Source organism: Sinocyclocheilus grahami, unplaced genomic scaffold, assembly GCF_001515645.1.
Source record: "Sinocyclocheilus grahami isolate Dianchi unplaced genomic scaffold, SAMN03320097.WGS_v1.1 scaffold11191.1, whole genome shotgun sequence".
In the NCBI taxonomy this organism is placed as follows: domain Eukaryota; kingdom Metazoa; phylum Chordata; class Actinopteri; order Cypriniformes; family Cyprinidae; genus Sinocyclocheilus; species Sinocyclocheilus grahami.
The window spans coordinates 1617-3182 of NW_015513676.1; the positions used below are offsets into that span (position 1 = coordinate 1617).

At 39.1% G+C, this 1566-nt stretch overlaps 1 protein-coding gene across 1 annotated transcript; it reads left to right on the forward strand.

Annotated features, from left to right (window-relative positions):
• Positions 1 to 76: 76 nt before the first annotated feature.
• LOC107578625 (CMRF35-like molecule 7) lies at positions 77 to 690 on the forward strand. Its single transcript, XM_016264568.1, has 2 exons — positions 77 to 263; positions 350 to 690. The coding sequence occupies exons 1-2, from the start codon at positions 104 to 106 to the stop codon at positions 688 to 690; spliced, it is 501 nt and encodes a 166-aa protein (XP_016120054.1). The 5' UTR covers positions 77 to 103.
• Positions 691 to 1566: the final 876 nt, after the last annotated feature.

The window sequence follows — 1566 nt, forward strand, 5'->3', positions numbered from 1 at the left end:
AGTCAACATCACCTGTCAGATCCCAGAGAAACATGAAGTTCATTTATGCAAAGAGGATGATAATCACATCTGCCAAACCATCAGCTCATCTAAAGTGACAGAAATGAATCCTTCATCTGAGAGAAATGAAGAGAGAGTTGTTAGAGTGAGCATCAGTAATGTGAGTGTGAGAGATGCTGGAGTTTACTGGTGTGGAGCAGAAACCAGAGACACATATCTGACTTTCATCTCCCTGAACACTAAAATTCAGCTCAACATCATCAGTGAGTCCATTCAGATGATTTCACTGTAGTAAACACAGTATATTCAGAATCTTTTGTGTTAAATGTCTGTGTTTGATTGGTTTTAGTGCCTCCAGTAGTGAGACATGAAGGAGAATCTGCTAAGATCATCTGCCCTTATGATTCAATCTATAAATCAAAGCCAAAGTCTCTCTGTAAGGGGAAGTGCTCCACTAGAGACAGAAATACTCTCAGTGAGACTGTGAGAGAAGAAAAGGAGAGCAAGACTGGCAGATTGACTCTGAATGATAACGTCACTGCACGTGTCTTCACTGGGACCATCACTGGACTGACAGCAGAGGATGCTGGGAAATACTGGTGTGCAGTGACATTAGAAACAGACCTCAATTATCTTTACACTCATCTGATCGTCATCATGAACGAGGGTGAGGAAGGTTTCTGCATCTGAATATGTTTGTTCAGAAGTGAGAAGTGAGAGGAAGAGAGCAAGCGAGTCAAATGCAGCAGAGGAGATACTGCACAGAGATAACATCTGGTGGTTAAAATGTTTAATGATTATTCCAATTATGCATTATTGATAATTATTGATTGTGACAAAAATAAATCTTGAAAGAAAGCTTTACCATGTTTAGTCTGTGTACGGTTGACTTTTGCTACTCTGTCAGATACATGTATTTGTTAGCATTGATAGATTGTCTGCTTTCTAAATTCACTGCGTTGTTGTAGATGTAGATAATGACACAATGCTTCTGTGTTTTCCAGATTTCTCCGTGATCTTCATTATTAGTGTGTGTGTGATTCTGCTGCTGATCGGTGGATTCACTCTGACTGTGTGCAAATTAAGACACAACAGACGAGGTTTGGTCATTTATTATCTGTTGAAACACATTAATAATTAGCTGCTTCAATCTTCAATCAAACTCTCAATCACTGAATGAGTTTCTGTCTCAGATGCTGCTGTACATCTCCAGGTTATCTTTCTCTTACCGATCGATTCATTTTGTTTTGGGTTAATCAGGAAGAGCCTCGACATCAGAAAACAGAAAGAGGAAGAGGAAGAAAAATACAATGGTGAGTCACAGTGTAATGAACACATTACTCCAATTCTAGTCCTTGCTCTGGCTTCCGGTCAACTCTAGATACACCCAAGCGTCACTTACGCTCCTCACAAGCTGGTCTACTGGCTGTAAGTGTCTTGAGAAGCTGCGTTAAAGGCGCTATAAAATAAGTTATTATTATTATAAAGTATTGTCAGTTATTATGTCTTTATCCATGTTTCGTAGTGTGTTCATCACAGTTTTTGTGATAATTACAAGTGTGATAT

What these genes read in the sequence shown, in the direction of transcription:
- LOC107578625 (XM_016264568.1), top strand. Translation starts at nt 104, where the DNA reads ATGAATCCTTCATCTGAGAGAAATGAAGAGAGAGTTGTTAGAGTGAGC. An exon ending in AATTCAGCTCAACATCATCA is followed by an intron (nt 264 to 349) that starts GTGAGTCCATTC and finishes GATTGGTTTTAG; the next exon opens with TGCCTCCAGTAGTGAGACAT.